General features: G+C 44.6%; 1 protein-coding gene across 1 annotated transcript in view; it reads left to right on the forward strand.

Moving 5' to 3' along the window:
• MTMR7 (myotubularin related protein 7) overlaps positions 1 to 10,811 on the forward strand; it is a 77,766-nt gene extending 66,955 nt beyond the window's left edge. The window contains exons 13-14 of the mRNA XM_083169695.1: positions 209 to 335; positions 4,824 to 10,811. Of these exons, the coding sequence (XP_083025821.1) occupies positions 209 to 335; positions 4,824 to 5,186 (490 nt within the window). The 3' untranslated portion in view covers positions 5,187 to 10,811. The remainder of the gene's footprint in view (positions 1 to 208; positions 336 to 4,823) is intronic.
• The last annotated feature ends 2,367 nt before the right edge of the window (positions 10,812 to 13,178 follow it).

The raw sequence follows: 13,178 nt of genomic DNA on the forward strand, positions 1-13,178 counted from the left end.
CCAACCAATCACCTCCTGTGTTGACATTTTTTAAACCCAGCCCGTGACATGGCAGTTAGGACCTGATTGGCTGGTGATTTATCACTCTTCATTTTATCACTTTTTGAAGCTTAGTGCATCTGGCCCAAAGTGAGCTATAAGAGGACCATGCATTATGTTTCAGTGAATGTTTCCACTTTAGAATCTTCTGATTGGACACATTTTGCAGGTTCTGGAGAGGGCTTTACAACCGCTTTGAAAAAGGCATGCACCCTCGACAGTCGGTGACTGATTTTCTGCAGGCAGTGAAAGAAGAGACCCAGCAGCTGGAGGAGGAACTGGAGTTCATGGAAAAGGTAGAGCAATGTCTATGTAATAAACACTGCATGAAATGTAGAGTCATTCTGGTCAATATATGGAACCAATGGACTAAAGCCCAGGATTGTGATTACTGTGTCTTCATGGAGTATACAGTGTAGCAGAGTATGAGCTATTCTGTATGTTCACTCTTTCACACCAGCTGACTGTAGTTATTAGCATATGGGGGTTATTCAGACCTGATTGCCCGGCTGTAAATTTGCATGCATGACGGGGCAATAATCAAATGACTGCACATGCATTTGGCTCATAGTACACATGCGCAAGGCCAGCCTGCGATAATTTCCTGCTACATTTTTTTATCGCTGGCTGTACGTAAGTTGACCGACACTAAGGGGGGTATTCAATTCCCCACCGCTATTTCCGACAGGGGAAATAGCGACGGGCGCCTATTCAGTGCTGTCTTTCCTGACCGCATTGAACAGGCATCTTGGCAAAACGAGCCCGACTTTAAAAGCAGTTGGGCTCGTTTAACCGAGCACAACCGTGGATTGATCCACTGCCGTTTCTCGTGGCCACTCCCCTTTTTGATGCTTGGCAGGTGGGACATTGAATCCTGCCTGCCAATTATCAGTCGAGCAGAGCAAGAACGCAACAGGGTCACAGATGTCGGGACATCCCAACAGTCGTGACCCGGGATTGAATGTCCCCGTAAACCAGCGTTTGTGGGGGGTAACTGCCTGTTTTCTGGCAATGCTGGGGAAAATACAGGTGTGCCCAGGGCGTGTGACATCAGCTGTGGCCTCCACTAGCCTGATTCTATAGCAATGGCTGATAGGTTCAAGAGAGAACCAAGAGAAAAGAAAACTCTATTTGGGGGCACCCTTATGTCCTAAAGGAATGTATGTTATATAACTATTCTTAATACATAACTTTTATTTATAATTTATTAAAATTAAGACCACCTTTTATTTAATAATTATCTCACTTATTGCGAAATATTTCGGCACATCTCAGCAATCCATAATTTGCTGTCCTTATAAAAAATGACCATCATATATCAGCCACTTATCACCAGAAATCGGGTGTTTGTGTGGTTAAATCATCGGTCATCAATTTTTCTTTTTTTACCGTCTCTATGTGTACGTTTGTTATCAATTAACACTTGGATCTTAAAAGATAGGGGAAAAGTAGTGACTGTCATAACCCTGGGGAAACCCACTCTCTCATTCCCTTTCCTCTGTTGACTAACATGAAAGGTGAAAAGCAGAAGTGAATTATCCCCACAAAGGGCTGACACTACTTTTCCCCTATCTTTTAAGATCCAAGTGTTAATTGATAACAAACGTACACATAGAGACGGTAAAAAAAGAAAAATTGACGACCGATGATTTAACCACACAAACACCCGATTTCTGGTGATAAGTGGCTGATATATGATGGTCATTTTTTATAAGGACAGCAAATTATGGATTGCTGAGATGTGCCGAAATATTTCGCAATAAGTGAGATAATTATTAAATAAAAGGTGGTCTTAATTTTAATAAATTATAAATAAAAGTTATGTATTAAGAATAGTTATATAACATACATTCCTTTAGGACATAAGGGTGCCCCCAAATAGAGTTTTCTTTTCTCTTGGTTCTCTCTTGAACCTATCAGTCATACATGACCTGTCCAAAACTTGGGGTGCACCACTGACTGTCACCAAAAAAAACCAAGGGACATGCTCCAAGGGCTGTGGTGACTAATAGGAGATTACAAACTCCATCAGTCAGTAGTCCTAAAGGATACAGATTAATAACCACAAATTATAGAATTAATCCAATAAAGTACATAACAGACTGGTGCGATCCCCATCCCCCTGTCCCCTTCCCTTTTTGTATACATTCTATAGCAATGGCTAAGTAAGTCCTGGGCTACGCACAGACTGCACACACTGGAAAAAATCATTTGATGGTGAGTGAGTTGGGAATAGATTTGCAACTAATTGCAGGGCTGAGATATTTTCACAAGCTTATCGCAGGCTTGCACAGGGCGGAATTTCACGCTGGATGGGCGGAGATTACCTGATCGCAGGGCTCTGCAAATCAGCAGCCTAGCGAATAGATCGGAAAAACCCCCAATTTATCAATAATTAGCGCAAACTTGTGAAGGGAATAGATAAACAAGGGTAGTTGCGCTAAACAATAAAATCAGGTAATGCAACAATTATGGAAAATTAGTTAAATAACATAATTTATTATAAGATAACAATTTTTACTTTAAAAGAAACTGGCTAAATAGCCTTTGAAAAAAACTGGTTTAAAAATAAATGTAAAATATAGGTAGAATAGCTGCAGTAAGTTGTGCAATATTTTTTTATATAAAACCCAGGTGCACCTTTGCTTCCAGCCATGTGCCCCCTATGGATATCTGCCTGTATATGAGGGAACCAGGAGTACAGCTAGCTGATGGGATCAGTGCCTGCAGTGAGTGCTGGGGGGGAGACAGGAGATGCAGAGCACTGGAGTTGTCACACAGCTGCCTGGTGACTCCTCAGATCTCTAACTGATTTTTCCAGACTCCTTGGATCAATGAAGGAGAAGTTAGAGAAGTCATCATCCTGACGGTCAGCAACATGGAGTCGTGACCCCATGCTGAGATGGTCGCAAACCACTTTGGGGTCAGGACTTCTGCACTTTCCCACAATTCATTCTCTCTGTTCCCCACAGATAGAGCAGTTACCATTGGAGACAGAATTATTACATAAAATCTGCCCTTTGGCCTTCTGAGACCCTCAACCAGTCTTATCATAAGAATGTCCCAAGTTCCTGTTAAACATACCAGCAATTACTGTAAGCGGCACAGTCCAAATTTCCAAAAGTCTGCAATAGTGAATACCAGAAAAGGTCATTGGCATTGCAGTGAAAGCACGTGGCATTATGTATGTTCAATAAGGTTCTGACCTTTTATGTCCCTGATTTTCATTGTGGATGTATTGAATTCTGTGTGCAGCATATATCACTGTACATTATTGTTTAGCTGATCTGCCTCATCCTTCCATACAGAGGCTGCGACTACTGTGCAGGAATACATGAGGTAATGCAGGGGTGGTGATGAGTATGTTGGAAAGACTTTGGAGGGTATTCAGTGCGGCTGGTCAGGCGGTTTGTACCGCGAGGAAAACAAGCCATCCTCGCCGTCAAACCCCCTTGCCATCCCCTCGCCGTATTCAATGTAAGGGCCAAATCCTCGTGAGTGGACGGTGAGGTTCCCCTTAAACGGTGAGGTTCACCAATGCATTTTGTGGCGAGCCCCGCCATTCTAATGGCCACACTCTCCGTTTTCACCTCGCCTCAGGGAACAGGCGAGGTGGAAACAGCGAGTGAAGGGGAGAGAGTTGAATACACTGGCGGCGGGCTATTGGCACTTCTCGCTGCCAATAGCTCACCATCAGGGCATTAAATACCCCCCCATAATGTCACATCATTACATGCAATGATTATTGTTTAACCCTTTCAGCGCCAACATTGCTGTGAGAGATCAGCAAAATGGGCGTGGTATAGGGTTCCGCCAGTTGGGATCCTGATAGTCATTAGCCCGACGCCGGGATCCCGACTGGCCGGACTCAGACAGCAGGGCAAGCGCAACAAAGCCCCTTACAGGCTCACTGCGCTTGCCACGGTGCCGGCATGGTGGCTCGCTACGCTCGCCACCTATTCTATTCTTCCTCTATGGGGTTCGTGGACCCCACGAGGGAGAATAGCCGGTGGCCGTCGGGAACCCCTCTGTCGGTGTTTTAACAGTCAGGATCCCGACGTAGGGTAAATGACTGTTGGGACCACGACTGTCGGGACCCCGTCCGGCACCCATCAAAATATCCTCTAAAAACCGCATGCGAGGGGATGTGTATGCGTGCGGTCGAAGTGGAGAAAAATGGTCGTTGACGATCGAATGATTTTTCTCCCCTTCGGAAATAAGTAATTGAAAACTGACTTTTATGTCAGACGGAGATGAGATAAGGGGGCGGGCGCTGACGTCATGTGACGTCAGCTGCCCTCCCCGAACAGGCATTGGCCCGCCCACGTTGCCAGGGGAACACCGAATGTTTTCATGGGGATGCCCATAAAATGCATCCCCTGTTCCATCCCTCTGTATGCCCCCAGCCTGGCGATTGTAAAACTCACCGAAGCCGATCGCTCCCGGGGTTTGCCCATGTGCGCATGACCAAACCCCAAACATTGGGGAAGGGGACCAATTTGGCCCACTACGAGGGGCTCTGAATCGGCCCCATAATGAAAAAGTTTACCAAAGCAACCAAACAGCTTCTGTCATTTATCTAGCACAGTCTATGAAATGACAGTTAGAAGCTTTGTTTGGGCAATTTCTCAATTGTATCGCACCATTACCCTGTCCAGGCTGCCTACTTTAGAAGACATTATAAATATAATATACATATATAAGACTGTGTTTGTATATGGTCAGTGTGAACACTGGAAGTGCTTCCAATATGTAATTGTGTTGTGTAATAATTCTCTTCTCAGAGATTGGCTAAACTGGGAACTGAGCAGACCAATAAAATCAATAAGAAGCTCTGTGACCACCAGACAGACAATACCTTCCAGATCTGCATCACCAAACACTCCCCAGCCAACACTCCCCAGGATTACAGCAACAACCTGAAGCTGTTTCCTTCCCGCAGCCCTTCCCAGGGTGAGGAGGACTCTGCCCTCATCCTAACCCAGGACCATTTGAGGAGCTCCGACCCTGACCTGTCCACTAATAGTGACCAGGAGTCCGGGGTGGAGGACTTAAGCTGCAGGTCTCCAAGTGGTGTAGACTCCATACCCAGCGAGGACAGCGGAAAGGACCCTGATTCAGACGAAGCAATCTTCCTGAACGCCTAAATGTTTTAGTACCTATTTGCTATCATATTACGTGTTATATTTATTTTATTGGGAGCTGTGCAATGCTATCTCAGAACAGTATGCTGAAGGGAAAAGGCACCAGTCACCTAGGCCCACATGTAAGGAACTTAGAGTGGACAGCAGATCGGGAGACAAGGATTTCTCTGAGGGCTTTGTAGAAGCTTTGTAAAATTGTATTAGTTTATTTTTTATGAATTGAGTATTAGGGACAACATTCAGTCACATAATTCTTGCCTGGTTTATTAAATGCCTTTGGGGCTACCTCTGCATTTCCAAACCCAGGAAAACAGGCACAGATGCATGTCAGTAAATATAAGGACCATACTCACTGGGCGAATATGCCCAGCGTGTATGGACAGCGATGATCACTATCATCGCTGGGGGAAAGCCGCTCAGTGCATACACACTGAGCTGCTTTCCCCCTTCCCAGCGCCATCAGCACGGAGAGGACGGGTTTGCACAGCGCAGAGCTATGCAAAGCTGTCATCAAAGCCACTCATCTGCTGGTAATACCGGCAGATAAACGACTTTCCCAGCGATGATGCGGGAGTGTGCAGCAGCGCTCACCGCTCATCGCCGGGCCATACACACTGGACAGCTTGCTGTTTTGAGAGGCTTTCAGCTCAAAGTTGCCCAGTGTGTATGGGCCAGACTGTGTTGCACTATAAAGAAGATATTGATTGATGCAGACCAGGATTTGTGGTGGCCCCTATACACAGTGCGGTACAATACAGATGGGTCACCAAACTGATCTGTGGGCTATATGTTAGGGCTATATGTTAGTGAGGACATCTCTTCTCAAGGAATTGTCTCATGAAACAGGTAACCGAGCTATTTCTCTATGGCACAAATTAAGAATTTACAATTACCCCAGCATCAGTTTTATTGTAGAGAAAATGAGCATTGTATTGTGTCTGCTAGAGCCACAGATGGAAATCACGTGGCTGGCATTTTTTTGCTCACTATGTATGTCAGATGTGTCCTCATACGGGTGTGGGTTGTTAGGTCTACACCAACAAGGTCGACAAGCATTGGGTCGACACCACTAGGTTGACATGGGTCAAGGTCGACATGTTTGTAGGTTGACAGGACATTAGATTGACACAAGCATAAGGTCGACATGGGCAAGGTTGACAGTCAAAAGGTCGACGTGGGGTTTTTCACTGTTTTTTTTACCCGAATGTTGACACAGTCAACATGGACACAGTTTGAAGTGCACCGCATCCCCTCGCATCGCTTGTTTCACTCACAATGCTTCGGGCACGGTGCCTCGCTGCGCTCGGTACACTATTTTATTCTCCCACCACGCCTTAGTGGATGGTAGGGCATGAAATACCGCCTGTCGGCACATGTCGGCTCAAAAAACAGTGAAAAACCTCATGTCGACCTTTTGACTGTCGACCTAGCCCATGTCGACCTAATGCTTGTGTCGACCTAACGATCTGTCGTCCTAGACCCATGTCGACCCAAACCCATGTTGACCTTGCTGCCTGTCGACCCAATGCTTGTTGACCTAGTTGGTGTAGACCTAATGACCGTATCCCCTCATACATCATTGCTTCACTAAAAAGCCCCTCTCAGTGTGCTAGGTACAGTAGATGCCCTTTGTTTTGTTTTTGCCAAAAATGCATCTTAAGGTCCATACACATTGGATGATTATGCCCAGTGTGTATGGTGCACGATGATGGGGAAAATAGCTGGGCTGATACTCGCTCAATGCCTACACACTGAGCGGTTTTTCCTCTGCACAGCCATTTTTCATTAGCGCATGGAAAGCCGCCCACTCTGGTAATGTGCTCAGTATGTCTATCAGCGCTGCTCACTGCTCTGCTAGAATATCAATCTCCCAAATTCTGGACTGCAGCTGTTTTCTCTGAAGACTTGTCTACTGTATGTCTTGCTCTGCAGTTTTGTCCTTTATATTTGCCGTTTGGTATAGTGATCTTGGATGGATAAGGTGTGTTTTACACCATACCCAGTCATTCTTGTTCTCCCTATACCACAGAATTTTCCTTCACCTTCTCCTGTCAGGTCTTCCATATATTGGCAATTGCTGTGTAAGAAGGTGAGCTTTCTTTATCCCGGGCTTCCAGTGTAAGTTTGGGCTGCTTTAATACCAAAGCCCCTTCTGGTCTCAGGCAAACTCATGAAAACATCTTCATGCTGAAGGTCCGTGTGCCCGAAATCAAGTGTCTATAACCTAGCAGCTAAGAATGCATCACAACAGCCCCCATAGTGTGTAGCTATGTGGAAGTAAGGTGTATTTAACCCGCCAGTGGTGTTCCTGCTGTGCTAGAAGTGTCCTTGCTGCTCTCACAGTCACCTTAGCTTATGAGCTGCATGAAGCATGGTCTCATTTGTCATTGCTGTTGTGACCATTGCTCTATTAGTTCGGACTGCCTTAAATGTACATATAAACATTTACACTCTCATGTAGTGTCACTATAAAACAGTGGGTTGGGATCATTTGGTCTACAGCATGATGGTCGACAGTCATTAGGTTGACACTATTAGGTCGAAATGGGAAAAGTCATTAGTTCGACAGGTCATTAGTTCGACAATGTCTAGGTCGACAGTGAAAAAGTCGACATGGGGTTTTTCATTGTTTTTTTACCTGAATGTCACACAGTCGACATGGACACAGTTTAAAGTGCACCGCATCCCCTCGCTCGCAATGCGTCGGGCATGGTGCCTCGCTACGCTCGGCACACTATTTTATTCTCCCATGGTATGCATGAAGTACCGCCTGTCGACACAGGTTAGCTCAAAAAAAGTGAAAAATTCCATGTCGACCTTTTGACTGTCGACCTAGACACTGTCGAACTAATGACCTGTAAACCTAAAACCATGTCGACCTAGTCACATGTCGACCTTGTCCCGTGTCAACCTAATGGTGTCGACCTAATGACTGTCTACCATCATGCTGTAGACCAAATGACCGCATCCCAAAACAGAACAATAACCAGTAAAATGGAAGACTGTCAGATCTGAGCGTTGTGTTCTGACCCAGAGTGCTGAGAGGGCAGACACAGCTTTGTGGTAGTATAATGTCGCCACTTTCACTCCACGTATAAAGCTCAAATTTGAAAAGTTGTTTTTCATGCAAAACTGAATTTCTTGGCACATGTCTGTGTAATAAGAACTATAGGGGCTGCTGTGGGGCTTTCTTTGCTGGCAGGTTACAGAGACATGATTTTGGGCATATTGATCTCGTTTGAGCAAGAAGATGTTTTCATGAGTACGCCGACACTGGATACACGTGAAAGGAGACGCGGTACTACACCCACACTGGAAAAGATCCTCTCTGCCCTTTTTAACAGCCAGTCTAAGGGAACTCTTAGCTATTAAATGTAATATTACTTTAAAGAAAAATTCCACACAAGACGTGTTTTGCAGTATATTCTTTTCTGTCCCAGATCCCTCCACCAAGCCCCCCCCCCCCCCCCCCCCCTGGCAGCCCTGTCCATGGTTACAATGTTCACTATAAGATATTTAGCTATATTTTGCAAAGTACCAATTTAATTGTGTTCAAACAAGAGAAAAAAGTGACATCATTATAAAAGTATAATAGTGTATACAGGATATAAGTTATTAAGGACATACATTGGCAGGTATTCAATGCGGCCGGCGAGGGGGTTAAACAGCGAGGATTGCAGAAAACCAGCGATCCTCGCTGTTTAACCCCCACGCCGGCCGCTCACCCTATTCAACGTTCTAGGGAAAGGACGTGAGAATTCCCCAAAACAGCGAGACCCGCGGCTAATGCAGCGAACCCACTGTATTTTGCCGCGAGTCTCGCTGCTTCTGCAGCCGCATGCGCCAATTCCCCCTCGCTCAAAAAATGGAGCAAGGGGAAATTGGCGTATGAGGGGACTGCGTTGAATACTGACAGGGTGAGTGGTGACAGCGAGCAGGAAGCTCTGCTCGCTGTTGCCGCTCGCCCACAGCATTGAATACCTGCCATTATGTAATAAGTACATTCCCTTGAGAATTAGTCATCCACACATGTCCGACTCTCGGTTAGTTGGGAGCTGTGTACTTTACCCAATGCTATAAGCTGGGTCCAAGAGCCATAGTTTTCTTGTGAAGTGCTTCCGACGCAGTCCTCTCCAGAATGCACACTGAACACTGCTATGTTGTCAGTTCTCCGTTGTAAAGGTATATGTAGGTTATATAATGGCACATTACAGATCACATTCTGCAATGGGATGATTACTGTAATGGAAGTTTGTATTATACTGGCTGTAAAATGCTTTTATACAGTGATGTGCCTGCTGTGCTAGAGGTGTCCTTGCTGTTCTCACTGTCACCTAAGCTGCTATTATTTTATGAGCTGCATGAAGCATACTGTCACCAAAGTGGTCTCATTTGTCATTGCTGCTGTGACCATTGCTCTACTAGTTCTGACTGGCTTAAGATTTCCATATAAACATAGACTCTCTTGTAGTGTCACTATAAAGAAATAGAGGGTAATAAAGGCTCAGAGCAGGAGGCTCAGCGTAGTGATCTGACCAAGTGTACTGAAGATGGCAGACACAGGTAGTGTCATGTCGGCATTTTTCATAACAGGTTTAAAACTCCAGTTTGTAATAATTCAGTCAACACATACAGTATGGTCGATATAAGTTTTGGTTTAAAAAACAAACAAAAAAAAAAACAACTTTCAACGTTCTGATCATTTACATAGCCAGGTATTCAATGCGGCCGACGAGGGGGTTAAACAGCAAGGATTGCAGAAAACCAGCGATCCTCGCTGTTTAACCCCCGCGCCGGCCGCTCACTCTAGTCAACGTTCTGGGGAAATCCTCGCCATCACAGGACGGCGAGAATTCCCCAAAACAGCGAGACCCGTGGCTAATGCAGGAAACTCGCTGTATTTAGCCGCGAGTCTCGCTGGTTCTGGAGCCGCATACGGCAATTCCCCCTCACTCAAAAAATGGAACGAGGGGGAATTGGCGTATGAGGGGGGTGCATTGAATACTGACAGGGTGAGTGGTGACAGCAAGCAGGAAGCTCTGCTCGCTGTCGCCGCTCGCCCACAGCATTGAATACCTGCCATAGAGTGAGGCACCTTCCCGAAGTGCGGCCAGCAAAGTGAGGGTACACACTTCCACTAACTTGGCTTACATGTGATTATACATAGAAAAAGACACAAAGAAACAGACTTGTGTTGACCGTTCGCCAACCTTTTGTACCTCTCGATCATACGTGAAGACCTCTTTCTGTCCGACGCACACCACATGAAAGTGCTGATTATAAGCTATGAGACGTAGAAGCCATGCATTTGCCAGCTGCTAAGTAAGTCAGGCATGAGACTTGTGAATGGTGAGGAGCGCCAGTGCACCAGGAAGCGTTATGCTAACATTGCGACCGTGCATTCATTATTTATTGTGTCCTAGGTTATTTTTTTGTGAGAAATATTTAATGTCATGATTTATTTTTTTATTTCAATGTGTATTTATTTGAATAAATTAATTTGTGTTTCAGATATAAAACCTGTTAGTAAGCAATATAATCTAATTACATTGTGACTATATCAACACAAAGTGAGTACGACAAGTAGATCTGTAATGTGCAATTAAAATATTTTCTTTTTTAAAAGCCTGTTTGTATAGCGTTTACGTACATGATAATTGTGTCAACATTGTTTCTTTTCAGGGTGTAGCCCCTTATACCCCATCACATCGCAATCCCTGATCCAGCGCTACACTAAACCCGGGTCGCCTCTTATATAGAGGGTGACCTGGGTACAACCCCTCTTATAACCCAGGTCAAATTGCCAGGTTGGTCAATCCGGGTTATAAGCTCTGGTGCTATCACACTGCACCATGACCCAGGTCCATATGTCACCAACCCGGTAATAACTCGAGTCCGAGGTGCGATGTGAAAGGGATATGAGGCTTATGGGACACAAGCTCAAGTTAACTAGTTCGCTGGATATGGCCTCATATTTCATTGATCCTTTCACTAGACCGTAACTTGATGATTATAGGACTGAATTTGATTATCCATTAAGTACTTGTCCAACCTCATCTGAAATGTATTTAATGTATCTGCCATCACCACCTCCACAGGCAGCGAGTTCCAAACTTTTTAGTTCCTTATATTTCCCCTTGATATATTTATACATGTTAAGCATGAGTCCTCTTAAACGCCTTTTTTCACTTGTAAACATTCCCAGTTTGGCTAGTCTGTCTAATTCAATCGTCTTCTTCGAAGTGCGGGCCCAGAATTGTACTCCAAAGTCAAGATGAGGCCTAACTAATGCCTTAAAGAGCGGGACAATTATAGTGTCATCCCTTGATTTCTACAAGCTCGTATACTATTGGTCTTAATAGCTGCTGCTTGGCATTGAGTTCTGCACCCAAGTTTATAATGAATTTGAACTCCTACAGTAGGTCCTTTTCCAATACCGATGCTCTTAACTCTTCCCCATTAAGATTGTAGCTTGCACACTTATTTTCCCAAGATGCATTATCTTACATTTATTAGTATGGAAACGCATTTTCCATTTATGGACACTTAAGATGGGTACTCTGCTTAATATACCATCCTCTAGGATTAGGGGTCCTCAAACTATTTTGCTCTGGGACCCCATCACACAATAATGACAGGACCGCAGCAACTGACTGCAGAAGGTCATCACATTACATTTGTAGTCAGCAGACAGCACATACATGGCAGCATTGTAGAGGCACAAAATGATGGGAGGAGTCTAACATAACAGACAACTCAACAGATTTTTAAGACTCCTTGAATCACTGACTGAGAATAGAAAAGTCATCAGCCTGGTGGTCAGCAACATGGAGTCGCGACCCCATGCTGAGAAGGTCGGGACCCACTTTGGGGTCAGGACCCACAGTTTGAGAACCGCTGCTCTAGATCTTTGATAAATATATTAAATAGAATAGAAGTAGCCCTAACACGAACCCTGGGGGAACCCCACTTAATACCAGTATCCAATTTGAAAAAGCACCATTTATAGCTCTCTGTTCTCTGCCAAGCAGACAATTTTTGACACATATACAAGTACTTTCCCCTAGTCCCAATACCTCTATTTAATGGATAGGCCTCTTGTAAGGCACCATGTTGAAGGCCTTTGCAAAATCCAGGTATACCACATCGACTGCATTGGCTTGGTCTAGGTTCATACCAACTTCCTCATAGCAGCTAATCAGGTTAGTTTGTCATGAGCGGTCCTTTACAAACCCATGTTGTTTCCCGCTGATTATAAATATTAAATATTCCTGGATACCATCTCTTAATATTTCCTCAAATATTTTACTACTACTACTACTGTTAGGCTCACTGATCTAGAATTTGCCGGCTCTTCCCTTTTACCTTTTTTGAATATTGGTAGCACTTCCGCTAATCTCCAGTCCCTAGGTACCAAACCTGACGAGAACGATTTATCGAATATGAAGTGCAGGTGGTTCGCCAACTCCTCTCTATGTTCCATCAGAACTTACAGGTTAATTTCATCTGGTCCTGGTAATTAGCTTTTATTTTGCACAATCGATTAAGGACTTCATCTGCAGGACCACCTCCATTTATGGTGCCTGTGGTTTCCCTGGTCCTCTCTAGTAAAAACTGAAGAAAAATAAGTGTTTAATACCTCTGCCTTATGCTTAGTAATGCTTTTACCATCCACATCGGTTATGGGGCCTAGGTTATCCTTTCTTAATCTTTTACTATTAATGTATTTCTAAAAACATTTGGGCACCATTGCTGAACGGTACTGGTAAGCCCCAGCTACAAACACAATAAAAACTACCTAGCCTGACTCTGGGATGAAGGACAAAAATAAAAAGGGGACCACCTATGTTCTCATGAAGGAGGGTGAGAAAAAAGTTTTCCTAACCCTTTTTTCTGAGCCCTAAAAACATATGGGTACAGGCAGTACCATGCACTTATCCCTGTGTCCAGGTTCTCCTATACCACTCACCCTGCAGCCAGAGCCTATTCCTCTGT

The sequence above is a fragment of the Crinia signifera genome, chromosome 1, assembly GCF_055691185.1.
Source record: "Crinia signifera chromosome 1, ASM5569118v1, whole genome shotgun sequence".
NCBI lineage: Eukaryota > Metazoa > Chordata > Amphibia > Anura > Myobatrachidae > Crinia > Crinia signifera.